Below are 21,943 nucleotides of genomic sequence, written 5' to 3'. Positions count from 1 at the left end.
AAAGCTGACATGCCCATCTTTGCTTACTCCATTTTGCCTTTAGGAATGGAACGTCAAACTCTCTGTCATTGTACATCAGACACAGTGTTTAAGATTTTCTTGTTTTTTTTTAAACTTTAACACTGTGCACCTTTTGACATTATTTCAAATAACATACAACTAAACCAAACAGCAGTAAACCAACAGGAGAACTCCAGTATCTGTTGTCTTGTATTTAATTTCCTTTCTTGAAATTGAAAAATGTTTCATAGGTTTTAAATTACCTATCGTTTTTCCAGAAATACTGGAATAACTATGACACATCCTGTCTGATAATTAGTTATCTCAAGATGCATTGGCACGCAGCAGATACTCAAAATTGTGGCCTACCCAAATATGTGGAAATGCTAATCGTTATATACGAATCATGTATATGTTCTCTTATTTGTGGGGGAAAAAAGTTCTTTAAATGTGTAGTTTTCAATGCTTTCCAAGTGTCGCCATGCCTCAGTGGGTCACAGCTGAAGATGCCAGATGCCGGACAAAGTGCTGAGAAATTACCCAGTAATCATACTGTTGCCAGTTCTTTAGTATCTAATATCTAAAGGTTTATTTATAAGAGGGAGGGAAAAAAGAGGAGAGAGTTCAAATGGCCAAAGGAATCAAATACATACATGCATTGCAAAGTTCTTTGATCGGTTTTGAAGCAGTGATGGAATGAACTGCTGGTTTATAATGTCTCTGGTAACATCTGAAAGATTGGAAGGTCCTCAGTCCATTGATTTAGAATGCTCCTTTTAGCGTAAGTCCACAGTCCAGAGATCGGAGCAGGAAAGAGGCAAAATGGAGATATTCCAGGGCCATTTATACTTTCTCCCATATGGAGGGAAAACTGTTTTATGCTGTGTCTACATACGGACCTTATAGTGGCACAGCTGTAGCAGTACACCTGTGCCACTGTAAGGTCTTCCGTCTAGTAGTTATTGGCTGACAGGAGAGAGCTCTCCTGCCAGCATAATTAAACCAACTGCAACAAGCGGCATTAGCTATGTTGTCAGGAGAGCCCTTCCTGCGAACATAGCGCTGGCCACACCAGCACTTTTGCCACAGAAACTTCTGTCGGTCAGGGGGGTGCTTTTTTTACATCCCTGACCAACAAAAGTTTGACCAACAAAAGTAGTCTAGACAAACCCTGAGTTTGTGGAAAAGTACAGGAACAAGATGGAGTCCAGAGTCACATGAGCAAGTCACATGCAGTTGCATGCTGTGATGAGTCATTCCAGGAGTCATTACCCATATTCTGGCTAAAATGTCCTCCCGAAGGCCCATCCTGCGGGGATAAGCCTCTTCCATGGCCCATTGAGTTCGTTGATGGGCCATAAACTTGAATGATCCATGCACACTGTGCTAGCTAGACTAGATGTAAACTAATTTAGTTATCACAGGACCAAACACATTTGAAATATAGGTATATAGTTAATACACCTCTACCCCGATATAACGCTGTCCTTGGGAGCCAAAAAATCTTACTGCATTATAGGTGAAACTGTGTTATATCAAACTTGCTTTGATGTGCCGGAGTGCGTAGCCCCATCCCACCGGAGTGCTGTTTTACCGTGTTATATCCGAATTCATGTTATAACAGGCCGTGTTTTATGGGGGTAGAGGTGCACTCATAACTTCAGGTACAAAAAAGATAAAAGCGCACAAACAGGATAATCCTATTCAGAAAATCACAACTTTTCCATTGACACTTTACATGACATGCTTTGTACAAGATTTGTTGCAATTGTATAACAGGGGTAGCTGTTATACTGATATACATGGTCACATTTTAATCCTATAACGTCACACCAAGTAAAGGTACTGATGTTGGTATTCCTATTGGAAGATAAAATAAATAATTAAAGTATTTAATACCTATCAGCAATATTTATAACAGGTAATGATTATAAATATAAATAAAATGGTATTATGTCTCTTTTTTTCAAATTACAGGTAAAATCTTTGCGTGTATCAGTATTGGATTCAAATGTTCTTGTGCAGAGAAACACTTTGGAAGTGCTTCTCTTCTTTTTCCCATTTTATACATCTTTGGTAAGAACATTATTTGAATGTCATTATGATTACATTTTATTGGCGGAAGGATAAGATCTTACTGAGGGAAGATTCTTGTAGGGTCCTACATAATCTAGATATTCCTGTGAATACACACCAGTAATTTTCTCTATCTGAGGATATGTCTCTATGACCCAAAAAAAATAAAAAAAACCTGCAGAAGCATGTCTCAGAGCTCAGTTCTACAGACTCGACTTCGTGAAGATTTACACTGTGGCCATAAAAATAGCCATATAGACATTTCTGCTTGGGTTGGACTTTGGGTTCTGAAGCCTTGGGAGAGGAGTGGGTTTCAAACCCTGAGCTCCAGCCCAGGCTGGAATATCTACGTGATTATTTTTGGTGCCATAGCATGAGGTCCGCAAGCACAAATCTGTAGACCTGGGCTCTGAGACTTTCTACTGCACGCTTGGGGGGCTTTTTGTTTTTGTTTTTAACTCCCTTTCTTCCCCTCCCCATGTAGACATACCCTTGGGGTCTAATCCTGCACCATTTGCAGTCACTAGTTTGGCTGTGGACTTCAGCAAGGTCAGGCATCCACTTTGTTCCCCAGAGTTGCACATAATGGTTACCATCCGTTAGGCCTGAGACACCACTGGTGTTCTTAAACATACACTTAGGGGTTCTAACATAAAATGTGAAGAGCTCAGACCTGAGCAACTATGTATAGGATATTAACTGTATATTTTTATTTTTCTCAGCTAAGAGTTCTTAAGTGGTTGGGGTTGTCTGGACTAATTTAAAATATTTACACAGTATTTGCAAAATCAAATACTTGATGCATCATTAAATAGATTTTTCCCCTATTACTTTTTGCTAGTTTGTCTCCTAGCATCATCCTAGTGTTGAAGATCTTAGCTGATTTAATTTGTTGATGAGTAACAAAATTAGTTAATTCTTAATTAGGCTTGATATCTTAATTGTGGTTATGCAATAAATATTTGAAAATGACCACGCAATTTTAAAGGAAGACTTCAGTGGATCAGTTTCTACAGAGATTTTTAAATTGCAGGTTGTTGATGGTTTGTCCCTGTTCTCCTTTAGTAGGCTAGATCTGTTAACATATCTTTGTCAGTATTATATCGGATACTGGTAGCCATTAGAAATTAGTTTAATTGTGGATTTTACAGTTCACCCACAGCTGAATGTCTTTATTCTTTGTCTAGGACTACAATGAAAGTGCTATTCCACTGCTCAGGTCTGATGTAGTCCATATTCTCTCAGCAGCTACACAGACAGTCTTGAGGAGAGACATGTCACTAAATAGAAGATTATACGCGTGGTTGCTAGGTACTGTGCAATATGTGGTGACATTAAGTTTAAATATCTACTTTGTCCACTACATTTGAATATACTTTTTCAGAGATAAATAATAGAAGTCTCTTCATTCTGTTCCTAAATGACAACTCTTTTTTGCAATTGAGAATTCTATTAAGCCAGTCTTGTTTCAGTTGATAAATAAATTCTGCCTTCTTAAATCTTAGTGTCTCTAACAAATACTTGATATCCCTCATCACAGTTCAGTCTCAAAATGTCTCTATAACAAGTTTGGGCGATAACTTAAGTCAGAGAACAAACATGCCTGAATTTGAAGCAGAAATGATTGTTCTTTGTAATCTGTGATTTACATACCATAGCATTTAAGTGTATCTACAACAGTTCTGCACAGATGCGATTCTTAAACTGTTTGTAGTATGTGAGCTGCTGTCAAGTAGAACAAGGGATGCTTTAAAGTAGTGAATCGGAATGAAAATCTTATCCCAATTAAAATTACAACGGTGATAACATAGTTTGAATATAACACAGTTTGAGTAACAAACTGATAACAATAATTACCAAGTTAGTCTTCCATTTATAAGATACCTTAATACCAGGCTGGCTTGGTTGTCTCTCCTCTCCATATGAGGAGAGATTAATAAAATAGGGACTTTTCATGATGGAAAAGAGATGACTAAGGGAGGATATGATAGAGGTCTATTAAATCATGACAGGTGTGGGGAAAGTAAAGAAATGCTATTTACTCCTCATAACACAAGAACTAGAGGTCACCAAATGAAATTTAATAGGCAAGAGGTTTAAAACAAACAAAAGGAAGTATTTCTTCCACAGGTTGACTGTGCATTGTGTGAACTCCTTGCCAGAGGATGTTGTGAAGGCCAAGACTATTACAGGGTTCAAAAAAGAACTAGATAAATTCATGGAGGATAGATCCATCAATGGCTGTTAGCCAGGATGGGCAGGAATGGTGTCCCTAGCCTATTTTTGTCAGAAGCTGGGAATGGGCAAGAGTAAATGGATCACTTGATGATTTCTTGTTCTGTTCTTCCCCTCTGGGGCACCTGGAATTGGCCACTGTTGGAAGACATATGCCTGGCTAGATGGACCTTTGGTCTGACCTAGTATGGCTGTTCTTCTGTTTTTATTGCTAGTGCAATGCTTTGTCCTGCAGAGAACTGATGTTGGATCTAGAGGTTGTCATAACTCACAAGGGTGTCAGGGTTTTAGGAGAGGCACAGAAAATAGCATGATGAAATTTTGGCCCTGGTGCAGTCAGTAGCAATACTCCCATTGATCTCATGGAACCAGAATTCTATCCAGTTACTTAATCTCTGTGGGGAGAGAGGAGACGACGACTTTGGTAGATAGGCTCTGAAAGTATCTATCTCTATCTTTCACTTCCGGAAGGATTCGTCCATTGGAAGGGATTTGATTAGCTGTTGATGATGGTGATACATATACTACCATAATCACCAGGATTCCATTGTGCTAAGCACTGTACAAAGACAGATCTAAAAGATGGTGCCCGCTCCAGGTAGCTTACAATCTAAGTATAGGGCAAGAGACAACAGATGGATATAGACAGAGGGCTAGTCTACACTCGCAATGCTAAAACACTGCTGCGGCAGCACTTTAACATGCCTTATGTGGTCGTGGCACAGCACAGGGAGAGCACTCTCTATAAAAACCACCTTCAGAAGGGGAGTGGCTACCAGTGCTGGTGCACTGTTTACACTGGTGCTTTACAGTGCTGAAAGTCGCTGCACTGGGGTGTGTTTTTTCACACCCCTGAGCAAAAAAGTTGCAGCGCTATAAAGCACCAGTGTAGACAAGCCCAGAGAGAGGGCGGGAGAACCAGGAAACAATGAGACGATATTGGTCAGCATAAAAGGCATCGATCTCAGCACTCCAGTATATCAGACATTATCAAGTTTTTTGTGTCAGTATCTTAAAACTCTCCTTTTCTGTGATCGGTGTGTGTTTTCTTGTTTGGTTGGTTTTTTTTTTATGAAGGGAGGGAGACAGTTTTGCAGATGTTTTTGGGGACTTCCTCCTGAGTGTCACAGAAATGTGGGAGAAGGCACAAAGGCGCCTGTTTGAAAATTTTAACAAATGGACAATGGAGTCTGGCATCACAGACTAATTGGAGGCAAGAGTTGACATCTCAGTAGTGAATGAAAGATGACGGTAGGGTGGGGATAGCCCATGAAGGGCCTTAAAAGTGAGGACAAGTGGCTTATGTTTGATGTGCTATAGGAGGGAGCCCAGTGAAGGGATGTAAAAAGAGAGGTCATGCGGTCAAAACAACCAGCAGAGGAAATGATCTTTGCAGCAACTTCCTGATTGAATCCAAGGGGGGCAAGATTGCATTTGTCCAGGCCAAAGAGAAGAATGTTGTAGTAATACACATAAGAGCCTGCACAAGAGTTTTAGCTGTGTGGATGGATAGGAAAGTATTTTAGATGTTATGCAGAAAAATCTGCATGATTCAGTCATACCCTGTATTAGAGGCACTAGAAAGAGGCCCAAGCTGCAGATGACACACAGGTTACTTGGCGCTTAGCCTCCACGTAAGCCCACATTTTTGCAGGTATTCAGCCTGGATTGGAGCATAAACTACATCTTGGACAAATTCAGGTTAAAATGAATATAATTGCTTCTATTGCTTGTTTTATGGTATGTATGTTACATCAGTATTTTCTGTACTCATGATGTTTTTATTTAATTTGTAGGTTCTGATATTAAAGGCGGTACTTTTGCTCCAGATTCTGCAGCTTTTGAAGATCATGCCCTCTATTTTTTTGGAAAATATTCCAAAGATCTTTTAATTGAGGTTGGTATTTATTCTGTTAAACCTCAGAACAAACTGCCTTTCATCTTGTTCACTGTGTGTCCTTCATGGCTGCTTCTCCCATCTGTTATGGTTCAGGAAGAGATCATTTTTTGTATTAATTTGACAGGAAGTCTGAACGCATGCTGTTCTGTTTTATTCCATTTTATGGCCATGCGATGTAAATGGAACTGGCAGTTTTCATTAGATTCTATCTATGCTAGCCTACCTGAATTATTACTAAAAACAAATCCTGTTTATCCAAAATTTTCTTGCATATGTATTAAATAAACTGAAAATTTCCTTGATTATCTGAATTAATTTATTCCCCCACATTCTGTTTCATTAATCAAAGTTTGTCTAAGTTTGACACCTAGTGCAAGGATCAAGACCTAAAATCCTTAATAAAATAACAGTTTCTCACATTTTGGTGTTTTCTTTTAACAGGCTTTGATTGAAATATTGCATCAGAAGTTCTCAGAGTCTGCCTTAGAAGATCATGCATATCTGAAACCTTTCCGTATCTTAATTAGTCTCCTTGACAAACCTGAAATAGGTAATATTAAGTATCACTACTGACACAGACTGCTAAGAACTGCTATACTGTAGTGATGACATGATGTATAGAAGGCTTTCTGCTAATCACCTCCAAATGGTGCAGTCCTTCCTCTACCCCAGTTTCCAACCCCTGAGTCCTATATTGCAGAGCAGCCATCTGTTTCAGCCTCAGTATTCTGCTCAACTCCCCACCCGAGGACTATTTTCTACCATCCTGTTGCTGATCTGACCTTCTCTTTGGTCTTTGCCTGCTTCTGGTTGCAGCCCCTTTCCCAGACTGCATACCTCCCTCTGGCTGTTAGGGAAAAAAAGAAGTTCTTACCCCTCCCTGGTCACCTTTCTTATCTCATTTAGCTTAGTTTCTCGGGCAACTCTCCTCTTTCTGTACAGTGTCTTTCCCAACCGTTGGCTGTCCCTGTCAAGCCTCCTCCATAGGCCTATCTGGCTCCTCCTGAGTCTCCCTTGACTGATCTCCATATCCTGTTTCCCTGCAGTAGTCATGTCCTCAGTCTGTCATGTGTTCAAGAGATCCACAGTCCTATAGTGCAAACTGGCAGTGCTTCACCCATAAAGGACCTGCACATCCTCCTACACTATGCAGGTGCCAAGATTACATACCTGATTTGCTGTATATACAAATATTTTGTAAAACCTACTCAGAAGCATTTACTGTACTTGAACATGTGACAGACACGAGACACTTATGAGTAACTTGTGGTTATTTGAAACTTGTGTACTCTTTGGCAACTTGTTGCTTACGAGATTTGTATTCTCGCTGAAGGAATCTCATGCCTGTAGTAAATGATGTTTTTCAATGCTGTGCAGGAAACTGGGCATGGTAACCCTACTTAGGAAGATTTTGTCACAGTATCTGTATAGATGATACAATGAATGAATAATTCATATTATGAGAGTATAAATATTTAGCTGACAGCAGCTTAAATATTTTAGTATTTATCTGAAGGATTCTCCTATTTCATGGATGGTGGAGAGGAAAATATCTTTCTGTTTGCCTCTCTCAGTGCATTTGCCCCTTTGTTCTTTACAAATTCATCGATATATCAGACAGCATTTAAGTGAAAAACCAGGACGAACGTGTACTGTCCTTTACCGAGTGAAAAATGTCTTGTACAAATTTTGTTCAAAGCGCTTAGTTCAGTGTTCATTTGTTTACAAAGGAAGTAAACTTCTCAAATGAAAGTAACAATTCCTTCAGATGCTCAGTTTTATGTAACAGGATGCTTGCTTTTCTTGTCCAGGCGTGACTTTCTTTGAGACACATTGTAACACAGGCAGATTTATTTTTAAAGGGTGCTTTCTTGCTTAAGGAATATTTATATGATATAAGTTGTTACACTTAGAGCCTTTTCTTATATATAAACACTGTTCAGTGTATGGATTTTATTTTTTTTTAAATTTCTGAGCAGGAAAGCACTGTTAAGTAAAACTATTGGAATAATCAAATAATATATATATTTTCTATATTAGGATATAAACTAAGCTATCATCAAAGAGCAAAAGCAGTGAAATAAAACCTGTCCTGCATTCATCAAAACCACAAAATTAGAAATATTCCTATTTCTGTAGTACATAAAAAAAGTACTAAAAAGCTTCTTGAGCCTTATAAATCAATGTGAATTAGACACTTAATTTCAAAATCAATATATTGCAAAGATACTATGCAACAAAGAATAACATAAAGAGAATATTTTTCTTCAAGGCAGTGTGTGACCTAGTGAATAGAACAGTAGACTGTGACTCAGGAGATCTGGGTTCTATTCCTGGCTCACTCACTGGCCTGTTGGGTAACTATGGGCAAGTCACTTCATCTCTCTGTGCCTCAGTTTTTCCATCTATACAGTGGAAATAATGGTGCTGATCTCCCTTGTAAAGTGCCTTGAGATCTATGAACAAAAAGCACTATATAACCTGTAACCAGGGTCCCAGTGAGGGCCAGCTGAGGTCACTCAGTTAGGGTGAACTGCAAAGAATGGAGCAGACAATCCCCAAAAAGCTGGTGGATATTCCAATACTTTGATTTACCAAACCAGCATAAAACAGCTCCTTTATTACCTCACTGGTTACCCAGAAATCCAAACAACACAGTTCCCTTAAAATGATCCAGCCTCAGGCCTCCACCCTGGTATCCACATCAAAAATGATGATTTCTGAAAATCTTGTTTCATCATAGAAAAGAAAAGGTTCTAGCAATTCCAAAGGATCGGACACATTACCTCCCAGGTTATTGAATATTCCAGATCTTACTCAGATACACACTACAGCCAATTCTTATTAACTAAACTAAAATTTATTAAAAAACTAGAGAGAGTATGGTTATAAGATCAATATATGTACAGACATGAGTTCAATTCATTGAGGTGCAGATTCATAGCAGAGATGGTGAGCTTTGTAGTTGGACTATTTCTGAAAGAACTCTTTGCATAGGTTATACTCCAATGTCCAAATATCCTATTCAGGGCATTCCAGCATAACTGGGACCTCAGTCTTGCGACTCAAACTTCCCCTGATGAAGCCTATGCAGATCTGAGATTAACAGGATCAGGACCCAAGGATCTTTTATAGTTTCATATCCTTTTTGACAAGTTGAAGTTCCTCTGGGAACAAAAGGTACACCTCTATCTCGATATAACGCTGTCCTTGGGAGCCAAAAAATCTTACTGTGTTATAGGTGAAACCATGTTATATTGAACTTGCTTTGATCCACCGGAGTGTGCAGCCCCGTCCCCCTGGAGCACTGCTTTACGGCATTGTATCCAAATTCGTGTTATATTGGATGGTGTTATATTGAGGTAGCAGTGTAATTAGCATGACTTTGAAGGAGGTCCATCACCGGTACTTAGCCGTACAAATTAACATAAGGCAGTTTGCTTGTTCCTCCACCATTCACAGATGACTTGCTATACATTTCAAAGAGAAATGAATACAGAGATATCCTGTGTTTACAATTCATTTAAATGCCAGGATGTTCTTTTGATCTCTGAATTAACAGAATACAACATAGACAGGGACTGATGATTACATTGTTGACCCTATTAATATATATGTAAATACACAAAACCTCAAACATTATCTGCCCACATGTCTTTTGAGGGTTATTTATTTTGCAGAATGTTTAACCCTTTCTAGCCATGCATTGCATAAGCATGAAGCATTACTCCTGTGCAGCCTCTTGAGGTTCATGGCTGGGCCTCAGATGTTCTGTTAGCACTATGGACTTGCTTTTCAAAAGCGCAGAGCACCCACAATTCCAGTTAAAGTCAATGGGAACTACAGTTGCCAGGCTTTCCGAAAATCAGGCCCTCCTTAGTGTATTTCCGATCCTTTTTTCCTTGATAAGCTTTTTTTCTCTTTTCCATATGTTAACCTGTGAGATCCTACCAACAGTTCAGATTTCCATGTATGGAGTTGAAGACTTTATTGTAATGCCAGCATATTAAACTGGCAGTGGGAACCCCCTGGAATTTGACTGTACAATTGTCATTTGAGACATTCACGTTGTATATTAAATGTCATTAGCACACATTTATATAAGTGTCTGAAATTATTTTAAAACAATGCAAGCATTCAGTAAGAAACTACCTTGTGATCTTTTGAAGTGAAATGTGGAATAAACAGCCCAACTTTTCAAGCAACTTCACACAAAATCGTAAAATTCTGGCAATCTCACATTCTATTAAGGTGTACAGTTATTTAATGTACAAATTTTTGATCTCACAAGCAGAATCTGGATAGTAGTTTAAAATGTCATAGAAAATTGTCTCATCCCTGTACTTCCCATAAGTAACCATGGGATAGTACACTTCCTTTATAATCGGAAGTTCAATTGTAGACTAAAAGCTTGTAATTGATTAGTTCTGTAATCAGTTTGGGGTAATTACTGAATTTATTTTTCCTTTGATTGCAGGGCCACAAGTTGTTGGGGATTTGTTCCTTGAAGTGATTCGAGCCTTTTATTCTTATTGCAAGGATGCCCTGGGTTCTGATCTTAAACTTAGCTACAGTCAAAGTGGCAATGTACTTACAAGGTATACCATAATCATTTTCAATTAATAGTTGAAATTGTATCTTTCTTAAGAGAGCTTACTAAAGTAAACTATTCAATGATCACATTGGGTAAATCTTACCTGTTTATTAACAGTGTGTTTTTTGATGTAAAAAAAACTGAAAATCGTTGTTGTTTATTATTTTACTCTGTTTCCTACCTTGAGTTCTCCTTTAGCATCACAGGGTTGTTCACCTCCAACCAAGAGGATTTGAGATCATTGATTTAGATTCTTGGCTGATAACATCATATTTATACATAAATACATACACCCACCCTGTCTCTCTAACATTAGATTTATTACATAAATGTGTTGACAGAACTCCACTTTTTAGTTCACAAAATCAAATTAAAGGTTAAAGATTTCTTGTGTCTTCAGAAACGCTTGCAAAATTTAGCTATTCCAAAATGGTTGTCTTTTAATTTTTGAATTAAGGAACTTCATGTCTTTTTTTTTTTTTTTTTTTTTTTTTTTTTTCAGGCCAACTTTCTAAGAATAGTTCAAAGAATACAAAAATGTGTATACTTGTTGTTTAGTCTTCACTGATCATTTGTTCTTCTTACAGTGCAATCAAAGAGAATAGAAGTGCCTCAGAAATTGTTAAAACAGTCAACTTGTTGATCACATCCCTAAGTACAGATTTTCTATGGGATTATATGACCAGATGTTTTGAGGACTGCTTCAGGTAGTTATGCTCTCTGGTGTTAATGCAAAAATAAATTAAGAATTGTATAGCTAGGACAACAGAGAAGTGTTAATGAAAGATTTAAATGCCAGTGTCATGATCCTAACCAAAGGAGCAGAGATGCATGGTTAGAAACTGTACTCCCCATCTAATACAAGTAGTTAAATCTGAGGCAGGTGTTTCTAAATACAAAACAAACTGCCATGCTTTGGTCACTCTTTTCAAAAAGAAAAATGGTTGTTTTTTCTGCAGGAAAAACTGCATGTTCATACGTGGAAAGCAAGATCACATGGGATAAGATCATACTTACACCAGGATGATCTGTCCTGGCCACTTTTTTTTCAGCTAATATACATAAAATATAGCATACAGCAACTCACCATACAGAAGTATCTGGTCTAGTGTCTTCTCACATGCAATGTAGAAATTAAATTAATATTGTTTTAAGAGGTGCACAAGGTGGCCAAATTTTTTGTTTTTATAACAGGTGCACCTATTTAACTGTAATCAAAATTTTAATGGAAAAGTGCTTCCTCCAAAGTGTGCAATTAAGTATGAGTGTGTTTTTGTTCTAAACCTAATTAGGTAATTGAAAGGAGGTGTCATGTCAGTCGGCATAGTATTTAAGCACCATAAATAGTGCTTGAAATGAGCCAGTATTTATTGGAATGGCATAATCGCACTCTTCTTTACTCTGCTCCTGTCTATGCGAGTGTTATAACTTTTTGTCTTCAGAAGATGAAATTCCCAGAAAATATCTCTTTATATGCTAGGCTACTAATAGTTGGGGGTTTCCTCAGCACAGCAGAGAGGAATTAGACTAAGTTGCTAAGTATCTAATATGAACCTTAAAGAAGAGAAGAAGCTGGTGCTTATTTTGATCAAGATAATACCATGTGGTGGTGTACTTCTCTTAACTACCATATGATAGGATTCTAAACTACACAACTTTGTGATAACAATAAAATGTTGATAAGAACTTGACTTAAATAGCCAAGTTGGTGGGTACAAATCAGCCTTCTTGGCTTGTGTAGTTAGCACGGATGCCAATATGAAGTACATTTAGGTTGTTAAAAAACAAAAAATCAAAAAAACCACATCCCATAGTAAATCATGTATTTTGAAAGAACACACTTTCTCTTTCAATGCCAGGAATAAATCCATGCAGACAAGATACCCTACTGAGAATGTCAGCACTCCTCCTACAGTCTCAGAGCTCTGTACACTACTGTTGTTCCTTCTTGATGTGATTCCTTTGGTAAGGCAAGTTTGACCTAAAGTTAATCATTCAGAGTCCTAACTCTCATTTTCTTTCCCTTTTATCAGATAAGTTTCAGTTACACAGAAGTATTGCTTTTATTTTGCTGGATAATTATTTTTTTTTAAATGGGGGAGCTACATTTTCATTTGGAAAGAAAACCGATGAATAAATGCACAATTCTTTGAGCCAAATCTTGCCCACTCTTACTCGTCTGAGGAGTTCCATTCAAGACCACTTAATTCCATGTAAACCAAGAGTAGAATTTTGTTCCTAGTCTTCTCAGCGTGTATAGTACTGAGGTGTTAAAGGGGAGGTTACTATCAGCATGGTATGCAACATATCCTCCTAATAAGAATGGTTTTGGACTTCTCAGCTAATAGACAAATACCTTTTGTAAGTTATCTGACAAATATATAAACTCAGTCTCAGAATACCAGCACTCCCTGGAAAATCAGTATATTGATTAGATGACATGAATAATGAACTTGTGAAAAGTATCGGAGGGGTAGCCATGTTTGTCTGGATCTGTAAAAAGCGACAGAGTCCTGTGGCAACTTAAAAACTAACAGATGTATTGGAGCATAAGCTTTCGTGGGTGAATTACCACTTTCATATTCACTCACGAAAGCTTATGCTCCAGTACCTCTGTTAACCTTTGAGGTGCCACAGAACTTGTGAGAATTACCAAAATTTTCTAATTAAAACTGGATACTTATAATAAAACCTGTAACCTACTGAAATAAAAATTAGAATTGACTGATAACTCATGTATGACTTGCAAAGTTCTGTATGCCCACTTGCTTGGGGGTGATTACTTTTCATTTTACTTGCCCATCCAAAAAAAAAATTCATTAACTGTATCCTATTCTAAAGGATATATATGTCATGTATTGTCAGGGTTTTTTTCCCTTTGCTGCTTGAGTGGATATATTATTGGAGCTGTTTTGCAAGGCTATTATCAATAGTCAAATTCCATTCGTGCATCTGATGAAGTGGGTATTCACCCACGAAAGCTCATGCTCCAAAACGTCTGTTAGTTTGTAAGGTGCCACAGGACTCTTTGCTGCATTCAACACTAGGCTCTGGTTCTACATTCAACATTGAGTGGAGTAATAGTGCTATTTAAAGCAACTGTATGTGACTTAACTGAATGTGCACATGTATTAGTCACATCTATGCTCACTGAAGTTAGACTTTATATTAGGCAGCTTGACAATGGTAAAACCCATTTCTGTCTGCTAAGCCATTTAGCATTTAATTACTTTAAATCCCTGCCTATTTTAGGAACTTTACTCTGAAGTGCAGACTCAGTATCTTCCACAGATGCTCAGTTACATGGTACAGTCTCTTCTGGAGAATGTGGAGATTCTGAGTTTACCAGAACTTACTCATGCTTTAAAGACCTGCTTCAAAGTGCTTAGCAAAGTACAAATGCCTCCTGCCTACTTGGATAACGACACTGGAAGTGAAAACTCGGTAGGTATTGCTGCAAGGCCTGTTGCATATTTGCTTATAAATAACTATTCACAAATTGTTATACTCTCCATAAAATAATTTGCATTATTAAAATAAGATCTGCTGCTAACTTTTCTACTCTAACTGAAATTTAGGTTACTCATCACAGAAGTATAGTTTTGTGAGTCTTACCTATTTAGGCTCCATTCAGAACCACTTTGTGCCGGGTATCTGAGCTGGTCTCATTTTGGGCACCAACCCCAACCTTAATTGACTTGTCTAAGCTGTGTAAAGGCATAGTGTTGTCTAAAACTAGGATGTGATGAAAACCCCTTTCCTGCTCCACCCCATCCACTGAAAAGAGCCTGGTCTTCTGTGGATGCTACTCAGTGTACTGGTAAGATGCCCTGGGGCATTTGAAATAGAGTTGAAGTAGCCAGATCAAGCCCAGCCTTTTTGTTATCAAGATTACCTGGCCTGCTACAAGGTGCATGTTAATACAACAAATTGTTAAACAAGCTCACAAGAACATGGCAAATAATAATTAATGTGTGATATAGGTAGAAAACAAACTACACAGTTTGCTGATGGTGAGCAATAATACAAGAATAGAAATAAGTTAGAAACATTCAGACTTGGCAGTAGCTGCTTTATTGACTTTATAATCAATGGCATAACAAGGAAACCCTTTCCTTCCATGCTTTATCATTTCTTAAATTTCCTGTTGGGCTGCTGTTGCACAACATTAGATCATGAAAGTGCTGAACATGGCCCAGAGCCTCGGAGAGGAGGAGGTGTGAGGAGTAGTTTTAAAACAAGTATAGTTTTGTCTTCAATGCAACAGAGCCACTCATCATTAGCCACATCTAACTATTTCATATAAATAACTCTTTGGCTCCAACAATTGCCAGATAAGGTGGTTTATTAATAAATTCAGGGGATTCATGGATTCCAAGGCCAGAAGGGACCACTGTGACCATGTAATCTGGCCTGCTGTGTAACACAGGCCATAGGATGTTCCCCAGAAAAGAGAATATTGGCTAAACAGCAGTCATCAGCAGGACCACAACTCTTACAAGTCTATTGATACCACTTTCACAAAGACATTACACAAGTTATCAAGGCAGAAGGGAAGGGATTCCTGTCCTACACTCTTTTCCCCCCTGCTGCCCCAAGTGTGATTTCAGTTACTTTAAATAACTCCAAAAATACAGTGTAATAAAATAGACACTGCTTCCATTTCAGAGCCCAGTGAAACAAGAAAATGGTGATATAACTTTAGAAACCAAGCCTGCACTACAGGATGAAGATGATGCTGCTTTCGCTCCTCTCAAGTCTGAAGACAGTGGCATAGGTCTAAGTGCCTCATCCCCAGAGCTCTCTCAACACTTAAGATTGCCAGGAGTGACTCCTGAGAAGGATGATGTTTGGAAAAAGGCGGGGAGTATTCAGAGGACTTTGCATTGTATCCAAGAGTTAGTTGATAAGTTTGCCAGTAAATACATATTTGGGGTGCATTTACAAGACATAGGAAATGACAGAATTTCGATAGCAAATGTGGGCAGAGGAGAGAAAAAAGAAAATAATTACAGAGTCGCTGAAAATACTAGCAAGAAAAAGAACCCCTGGGAAGGAAAGCAAATTACCGTACCGCAGTTTAAACAAATGCTTTCAGACTTGTTCACAGTTCGAGGGTCACCATTTAAACAGAAAAGTCTGGAGCCTCTCTCCCCTGCAAACCATGACCTTGGTAGCAAAAAGGGAAAAGAAGAATGGGACATTGAGCAGGTAATGCTTGACTTAAGGGACATGAAAGAAGACTGCAGAGAGGCCTTTGCTGCTGCCTGTCACCTTCTACTGGAATGTACTACCTTCCCAGTCTACCTTTCTGAGGAAGAAACAGAACAATTGTATTTATCTCTGTTTCAAGTTCCTGGTAAGAAGTGTCATCTTAAACAAATAACTTCAGTGCCCAAAATGTAAATTGTACTACAAACTAAGTGCACTATGTACTAGGCACAACCAAGAATGTGTACACAATATAATATGACAGGGTGTGTATTATGAATGCAGTGGGTATTTGGAGGGATACGGGGAGAGACTGAAGGCAAATTGCTTACTGTGTCCAAGACATGCCCATATTAGAGTGCATCTTATGTTTTAGAATTGAATGTGTTTTGCAGTTTTTGAAATCCACTTTGTTCTCTTTTGAAATACTTTGGTGTTCTGGTCCTGGATAAAACAATTCGCCCCACCCCCTCAGGGTTCCCTGGGAAAAGAGGGTCAACACAGGCTAACATGCACTATCAGAACAAACTGCATAATTAGGGCTGGTTCACACTGACAGTTCAGATACTCCCCTGGAAGAGGGTAAGAGTGGGCCTTTAGAAAAGATAGGCTTGTGGTGAACATAGGAGTGGGGCAATGGGAGATCTAGGTTCTGTTTCTGGCTTTGCGTCAGATTTTTGATATCAGTAAAATGGGGATAATACTTACCTACTCCCTGGGCAGTTGTGTCTTCAACGTTGGGGCTTGTCTACACTGGCTATTTACAGCACTGTAACTTTCTCACTCCCCTGAGCGCAGCAAGTTTCAGCGCTGTAAAGTGCCAATGTAAACAGTGCACCAGTGCTGGGAGCTACACCTCTCATGGAGTTATGTGTAATTTTTGTATTTTTTAGCGTTGCCAGTGTAGACTAGTCCTCAGAGTTCTTTGAGATGCTCTGATGGAAGACACTTCAGTTATGTAAAGTGTTATAATTAAAGGGTTGAGAGTCATACAGCTTCCAGAATATCATGTTGGTGTCCATATGGGCATTCTTGGTTCCAATTTGACTTTTAGGGCTTTTTCGTCTACTTAGTCCGTAGAAAGTAAAGAGTTTCCAAGGAAGAAAAAACCACCTCACTCCTAAATCAGAGAATTTGTAGTAAGGAAGGGAGGGATGAGTAACTTTTTCTAAGAGAGTTCAGATAGTACAGAAGCTACATGAATAGGAGAATGAATGTTAATTTTAAAAAAATTACATCTTCATGCACATTCTTAATTGTCAGAGTGGTTGGTCTTTTTTCACTTGATTGTGAGAGGAATGTCTGAGCTCAAAGTAGATGAGACACTAACAGTCTTCTACAAACATGGATTTGTCAGGGGATTTTTGTTACTAAAAGTCCAAAGCATTATATTTATAATTTGTTACCAAATCTTGTCAGTGACTTTCCTGTTACAATTTTTGAGGTGCTTGTGTTTTAGGACCTTTATATTTAGATACTTTTAATTGTACCCCAACATATTCCTCTTGCAAACAAATTAGTCTAGCTGTTAATGCAAGTACCATTGATGTAACAGAATATACAATGAAAATGCATGCATTTGTGGGGGGAGGTGTTGAGAGGATAGGGCTCTTGGTAGAATGTTGAGATTTGCTATGTTGGTTAGCTGTTTTAATGTTTTTTTTCTGTTCTTTTGGGCTGCTTCATGATATCTTAGTGGATAATAAAAGTTAATTGGTGTTAGGAGAGCCTAAAACATATGCATAAACTTTTAATAGAATAAAAGGGTAGTACATAACATATTTTAGTAGGTTGCGCTAATGCTGCACATTGAAATACACCTCTACCCCTATATAATGTGATCCAATATAACACAAATTCAGATATAACGCAGTAAAGCAGCGCTCCAGCGGATCTAAGCAAGTTCAGTATAACGTGGTTTCACCTATAACGCGGTAAGATTTTTTGGCTCCCGAGGACAGCGTTATATCGGGGTAGAGGTATATAAGAGTTGTTTTAAAGCTCATGATTTTGTGAGAAGGTAAATTCCATGACGTCTTCAGATTTGACAAATGTCTGTTAAAGTAATCTAACATTTAAATGTTATAAAAGCATTTTTTTCCCTGTCCATCTTCTGAGGAGGTTGTGATGCCAGCTTCCCTCTATGGCTTAAATCCCTAATGACGATATGCTGCTGCGTAAATGACTGCTACATTCAAAATGTGTCCATCTCCACGCTGCTTGAAGTTATCAACCATTCTCAGTCACTGGCACTTGTGATTGAAGACAGAATGAAGCGGTATAAAATCTCTGGACATAACCCCTTCTTTGGGAGACTGCAGATGGTCACAGTTCCTCCAATTGCTCCTGGCGTTCTAAAACTAATATCAGAGAAAACAGACTTCTATCAGGTGTCAAACTCTTTACTGTACAAATATGCTTTAGCTAAAATATATATTAGTCATAATTAGATGGATTTCTGGGATAATTCTAACACAACGTTGAAGGTAGTGCCTTCATGTCTACTGGAGTGTCTCGTGTGGCCTAGTTATACACACTCTGACATAACTTATGTCTCTTATAATGTACCATGGCCAATATTTTCAAAAATCAGTAGTGATTTTTAGAAAACATTAACTTTCTTGTGCACAGATTTAAAGGTCCCTGAATTTTAGAGGGTGGATGCTCAGCACTTTTGGAAAATAAAGACCCAGGTGTCCCAAGTGGGGCACCAAACATCAATAGTCCCTTTTTGAAAATCTTGATCCCTAACACACAATGTCTTCAGTTGTTTTTGTTTTGTGAACTTGAAGACTACATTTTGGAAGGATTTTATGTTCTTTTGAGCTCCCCGTATGAAAATACTGATGTTGGTAGATAAAATGGGGAAAAATTCAAAGTACACTCTCTGGTTTGTTTGTTTTTTTTCCCCTTATGTGGCGTTAAGATATTTCTGAAGGGTGCCCAATCAGTAGTCATTTGTGGTCCAATAGCCACTTTCAAATACTATTGCAAAAGAGCTACATTGAGAGTTTGTTTTTTTTAAACAAGTTCCATTTTATCTGTTGATAACAGAAAGTAGTATGAATTTCAACTGACTGGTGGGCCCCCAAATACTGTTTAAAAGGCAAGATGTGGGGGCAGGAAAAGAAGTTTAAAATGGTTGTGGGGTTTTTTTTCGTTTTTTTTTTTTTTTTTTTAAACCTCATCAGTTTCTCTTGTCTTTCCTGCAAAGCTTAGTAACTGGGATAGGGGTAGCAGGAGTCACTTTTCCCCATTCTTTGCAACTGAATCCTTTCTTTAACAAAAAAAACCAACAAAACCTTATGGTAGAAATAGATGAGATGGAGGATAGTAGAAAAGAGACTGGATACCATTATCTAAATTAGATGCTCTGGTAATAAGGTGGAAATGTTACACTTGTGCATCACTGGAGATTTAAACATAGATAGGATGTCTTCATTTGGATTATTTCTTTGGACAATCAGTATCCATATTATTCATAGACAAAATATTGTATCTAAATCCAGTGCATGCCTCTTTGATCAAATACCATAGTCATTGTTTTTAATTCTGCAATATATTGTGATTATTTATAAGAATATTTCGAAGGACAGCTGTAGGGTTATCTTACTATTTCTCTCTGCTTCCATGCAAGGTCAACTCTCAACTCTTTGTAATAGCTAATGCAAAGGGCAGTTGAGAGGCTTAGCTGGAAGGAGAAGGGCATGTCTAAGTAGCATGACAGACCCAGGCCAGTGGGGTACAGGAGTCTGATAGAGGGCAAATATCCTGGTCACTGGATGAGTAGTTTTCTGTTCCCTGAGTGACCAGAGCAGGGGCTGCACTAGAGTAATCAGGAACCTGCTAGAACCAATTAAGGCAGATAGGCTGATTAGAACACCTGCAGCCAATCAAGGCAGGCTAATCAGAGCACCTGGGTTTAAAAAGGAGCTCACTCCAGTCAGGGAGGGGGGAGCCAGAGGAGAGGAAGTGCGCGTGAGGAGCTGGGAGCAAGAGGCACAAGGAGCTAAGAGTGAGAGGGTGTTACAGGAGGCACTATAGACAGCTGCAATCCACAGGGCCCTGGGCTGGAACCTGGAGTAGAGGGCAGACCCAGGTTCCCCCCCAAACCTCCAACTCCTGATCAGACACAGGAGGAGTTGACCCAGACTGTGGGGAAGATCACTGAGGTGAGCAAATCTGCCAATAAGCGCAGGTCCCACCAAGGTAGAGAAGGAACTTTGTCACAGCAGCTAGTTACTTTTTAAAACGAAGTGCAGAGGGCGGGGGGGATATTCTGATTTCAACTTTTAAACTTTAATTGGGAGCTACTGTTTAGTCATGTGAGGCAAAGATGGCTATCACATTAGCACTTCCTTCAACCTTATTCCTCTTTGTATGCCATAGTGGTAAAACTATCCCAGTGTTCCATTTCTTACCTGTGTGCTGCTTTTGTGTTACAATTTTTGGTATTGTTTACATCATCTGAATTATGCATGTTTGGAGTGGGGATTAAATTTAGAAATGGAAGCAGAACTCTGCTTTCCTCACCCATTAGTGCGCACTCATGAATTGATTGCAACTCCAGGACAGTGCTATTGTGTTCCCCTAGTTCTGGATTTATGAATCAGCCTCTTGCAATGTCCCTAAACTAAGAATGTGCAGGATAGGAAAATATGAACTACGCTTTTCACAAATACAGAACACTTTAGTGTTTATACCAAGCTTTTAAACCAGTGGAAGTGTACAATTTATTTTATCTGTTCCCCTAGAGAGTCGCTGATGTACTTTGGAATCAGCTGAACAAAGAGACAAGGGAGCACCACATTACCTGTGTGGAGCTGTTCTATAGACTGCACTGCTTGGCTCCATCAGCTAATATTTGTGAAGATATTATTTGTCATACGCTATTGGATCACGATAAAGTAAGTCTTGTATTTCCTAGGCTGCCTCTTTATTGTAGTGTCTTACCTCTAGCTCCAGCCAGCCTTCAGCTCCCTGGCCGCACAGCTTCAGGGCTCCTCAACCCCTGCTTTTCTGGAGACCACAGTTGAGAATCTCTCACTCCTCCCTGTGGCGCATTCCCTCAGAGCCTCTGAATGAATCAACATAGGACCCATCTTAGTCATTGGATGCTATCTGCTTTCCCTAAAATCAGAGTCTCCAAAATTAGCAGTCCTTCACAGCATTTCTAAATATTTTCCAGATCCATCGGTAAGTCTGAAAACAAGTCGAACTGGACAATAACTTATTCTTCCCACCCTTATGTTCTGGTATGCCATTTGACCCTGTGTCAGAGACAGCACTGAACGGCTCTTAGACCAGGCAGTAGTCAAACTATATTTAAAATGAGCAGATTCTCTTTAGCAATTTCCTTTCTCTGTTTTAAAGATCGATCAGTTTTTAGTTTTTTCTGACAGCTAACGTGTAAGTTAAACAAAAGGTCACACCATGATGCTAATCTATAACGGATGTCTTAAACCTTCTATGATTCATTTTATATATAGCTATATCTATATATATCTGCTCTCACAATTCTGAAACTTGTTATATATTAGCATCCATACAGAGGTTGTGGATATCTGAATAGTCAAGAGTTTGGAAACCTATAGTTTAGACTCTTATACACGTTCAGAGATGATAAATACTCAGTAAGTTCTGCCCACTAATAAGTCGCTTCATATCACCATTCTTTGTCATCCAACCCCCAGTAACTCAAGAGATTAAAATACTGTAAATGTGAATTTCAAACATGGCTTTTTTGAAATCAGCAGCTTTTTTTGTGCACCAGGTGCTTTTTTGTTTTGATTGCCTTGGGTTGTGAGTGCATGGCAAGAAAATGGCATTGTGTGTTAATCCTATCTAGAAATGAAAAACAGGTGCAGAAGTCTTTAGATTTTGGAAGTCCTCTATGCAATAAGCATTTTTACTAGAGCCTTTTAAAT

At 38.6% G+C, this 21,943-nt stretch overlaps 1 protein-coding gene across 3 annotated transcripts in view; it reads left to right on the top strand.

The window, feature by feature from the left end:
* DOP1B (DOP1 leucine zipper like protein B) overlaps window positions 1-21,943 on the top strand; it is a 94,747-nt gene that overhangs the window by 32,476 nt on the left and 40,328 nt on the right. For 2 of the 3 annotated variants that reach the window (XM_030578129.1, XM_030578146.1), the window contains 11 exons: window positions 1,978-2,076; window positions 3,264-3,387; window positions 6,108-6,208; window positions 6,653-6,761; window positions 10,689-10,809; window positions 11,393-11,512; window positions 12,665-12,770; window positions 14,058-14,249; window positions 15,474-16,164; window positions 18,135-18,406; window positions 20,771-20,923. In XM_030578129.1, coding sequence (XP_030433989.1) covers window positions 1,978-2,076; window positions 3,264-3,387; window positions 6,108-6,208; window positions 6,653-6,761; window positions 10,689-10,809; window positions 11,393-11,512; window positions 12,665-12,770; window positions 14,058-14,249; window positions 15,474-16,164; window positions 18,135-18,406; window positions 20,771-20,923 — 2,088 coding nt within the window. The remainder of the gene's footprint in view (window positions 1-1,977; window positions 2,077-3,263; window positions 3,388-6,107; window positions 6,209-6,652; window positions 6,762-10,688; window positions 10,810-11,392; window positions 11,513-12,664; window positions 12,771-14,057; window positions 14,250-15,473; window positions 16,165-18,134; window positions 18,407-20,770; window positions 20,924-21,943) is intronic. The other variant, XM_030578138.1, reaches the window with a different exon arrangement.

Source organism: Gopherus evgoodei, chromosome 1, assembly GCF_007399415.2.
Source record: "Gopherus evgoodei ecotype Sinaloan lineage chromosome 1, rGopEvg1_v1.p, whole genome shotgun sequence".
Classification (NCBI taxonomy): Eukaryota; Metazoa; Chordata; order Testudines; family Testudinidae; genus Gopherus; species Gopherus evgoodei.
The sequence above is the reverse complement of the archived record's forward strand: the minus strand, read 5'-3'. Positions and strand labels throughout refer to the sequence as shown.